Raw genomic sequence first — 2,797 nt, 5'->3', positions numbered from 1 at the left:
GCACATCGTGGCGAAGCCCGCCCGGCAACCTACACACACAGGCGGGTCGCCGGACCCGTGCCCCGGGCCCCCACGTGTTCTTCCTTCATCTCCCTTTCCTAAACCCGGCTCAGCATCACTAGTGAAATGGGGGGTGACCCCGGCGACAAAGGCAGCCAAGAAGCTGCCCTCGCCCGTCCGACCTCACGCGCTGCACAGCCCCCGGGCACGCGGCAGAACCGGTTCCCAAACGGTGTCGGCACCCAGCACATCCCCATCCTGCACGAAGGATGTAGGAGCATCCCAGAGGGGAGGTGCCATGGCAGAATGGATCCACAAACACCCCGACACGCAACGGCATGACCCCGCCTCTCAGCACCGGGTCCTGCTCCTGCCCGTACCTTGGGTGAGGCGCGCGGGCCGCCGGAGCAGCACACCATCGATAGCGCAGGCGTTGCCACAGGGGTGCAGGGTCAGTGTCCCCCGCACATTCTCGATGTAGCAGTGCTGTGGTGCCAGGCCGGGGCCCTGCAGGACGATGTCCTTTGCGGCCGTGCCGATGGTGGTCCTCCCTGTGGGCAGAATGAGTGGCTCAGTGTCCCCTCTACTGGCATGCCCGTGGGGACCCCCCGCAGCTGGCACTTTCCTTCCTCCAGGGGCAGGAGGGTGACGGCGGTGCTGAGCCGGCCGCTGCCCAGGCTCACCAAGTGTGGTTTTTCTGTCTGGACCTTCAGCCCCTTTCCTGTGTCAATCAGGTCCAGGGGGCTGTTCTGCAGGGGAGAGGAGGGGATGCTGGTGGCCTCTGCAGCTGCAGTCTGCACCCCTGTGCAGCCCACTCAGCTCCAGCTGCTCAGAAGGCAGGGACCAATGCCCAGACAGGACAGTCCAGCAGTGGGATACAGGAGCTGAGGGCTCCATAAGAAGATCCCTGGGGCTCTGGCTGTCCCTAAGAGGATCGGAGCTGCCAGCCTCTCAACTCAATTGGCTTTGCCACCGATCCCATAATAGGATTAGGGCGAGGAGAAGCCAGAGGGCAGCGCAGCCATCTGTGGCAGGGCAGGCTGCAGAGGAGAAGGGCTCCCGGTTGGACACACAAGCTCCTGCATGGCAGAGGCCCTAGGGTGCTCACCTGGATGATGGTCTGGACTCTGTGGGTAGGGCTGGCTGGGATCCTGCCAGGCGCCTCCATGATGCCCACTCGAGGACACTGGGTGCTCTCAGGCACAGACTGCTGCCAGGAGAAACAGAGGACATTATCACAGGTGATAACTCTGGGCTCCGCTAAGTCCGTCTTGCACATCCCTGTGGGCAGCCTGAGCATCCCCACCCAGTGAGGTACACATCCCTGGCCACACAGGGATATCCTCAACAGTCAGGATAGTACATGGTGCCAAAAGGAGCCAGCTCAGCTTTGTAAAACACACAACCTCAAAACTAAGAGCGATGGGCAGCCAGACCCTGCTGGCTGCTGGGGGAGAAGGACACACAAGCACAGCATCCAGCTGTGCCCAGCAACATCTGCCTTCCCTGTGGAAAGCCCCAGCATGCCCACACGTGCCTATCCCTAGCATCTGGGGCCACACCTTTGGTCCTGCCAGACACAGCAGTGCCTCAAGGTGCACCAGCCCAACTGAGCGTGCAGTGTCCCTGCCCATGCCGTGTTCTTGCTCATGCCCTGCCCAGCTGGCACACATGCCCACACCAGGTTCCAGCACTGCTTCCTGCCAGAGCAGCCACCCATTTGCATTCTCTGCGTGGGCAGGAGGCAGCCAGGGGAGGATCAATTTCCGTCACCCAGTGCTCAGTCCACCGTCATAGCCCGGGATGCTCCGGGGTTACTAAATTTACCATCTGCTGCTCCCCATGTCCCTCCCTTCCGCTGGGGCCTGGCTGAACGTAGGTTAACCCTTCCTGGGCAAGTGGGACCTGAACCAGGGAGCACTCAGCACCTCTGTTAAGGATTCTGGTCACGGGGCAGGCAGGAGCACCAGGAGGAGCCCCAGGCTTGGCTCCCTGCAGTATTGCCCACGGTCCTGCCAGCCCCAGCGTCCTGTGGGGCGAAGGACCCCCCCCCGGCTCAGCTGTGGGGGCGAGCGGGTGGCTATTACACACTGCGGAAAAAATGAAACACTGGAAAACACCGGACGTGGGATCAGGGCTGGGATAGAGCCCAGGCAGCTCTGTGTGACACCAGCGCCAGCTGCCCCATGGCGATGGCTCCGGTGGGGCTGCAGCTGCCCTGTGCCCTGGAGCAGCAGAGATGCAGTACCCTGGGAGCAGCTCCCTCGTGCCCACCGGCTGCCTAGGCAGGACACCCACTTTCTCTTACCTGCCTCCCAGCCCTGGTGCCAAGCAGAACCTTCCATGGCAGCGTGCCCATGTTCCCTGGTCACAGGGGAGCTGTGCTTCCCAGCATCTGGAGATGCCACAGCCCAGTTGAGCCCGTGCCCCACGCCTGCACCCGGACACAATGTCAGGGAAGGAGGAAAAGCCAGGAGAGGCAGGGCTGCTGCATCGGAAGGGAGCAGGGCCAGAGTGGGATCCTGTGCCGGTGTTAACCCCTTCCCAGCAAGGCTGTGCTGGGTGAGTAGAGTGGGGGTCCCCTGGCCCCACCACCTGGAGGACCCATCCATGCTCCTACCTAATTCGCTGCCTAAACTCTCCCTGTCTGCCATGGGCTGCAGGGCGTCTCCAGCATCTGGCTGCTCCCCCATGCTGACCCTGACTGCTGCTGGCCAGCTAGCATTGCCCTCCATCCCAGCAGAGCCCCTCACCTGGCTCCTCGCCGCGCAGAGGACGCGTGCCGTGCCCCCAGCCC

The 2,797-nt window shown here is 63.0% G+C and overlaps 1 protein-coding gene across 1 annotated transcript in view; it reads right to left on the bottom strand.

Annotated features, from left to right (window-relative positions):
- The window catches only part of PHLDB1 (pleckstrin homology-like domain, family B, member 1), a 14,637-nt gene extending 13,469 nt beyond the window's left edge, over positions 1 to 1,168 (bottom strand). Inside the window, 3 exon segments of the mRNA XM_010009007.1 lie at positions 381 to 547; positions 622 to 749; positions 1,109 to 1,168. Coding sequence (XP_010007309.1) covers positions 381 to 547; positions 622 to 749; positions 1,109 to 1,168 — 355 coding nt within the window.
- Positions 1,169 to 2,797: the final 1,629 nt, after the last annotated feature.

Source organism: Chaetura pelagica, unplaced genomic scaffold, assembly GCF_000747805.2.
Source record: "Chaetura pelagica isolate M959 unplaced genomic scaffold, ChaPel_1.0 scaffold650, whole genome shotgun sequence".
Classification (NCBI taxonomy): Eukaryota; Metazoa; Chordata; class Aves; order Apodiformes; family Apodidae; genus Chaetura; species Chaetura pelagica.
This window is presented reverse-complemented; position numbering and strand designations above follow the sequence as displayed.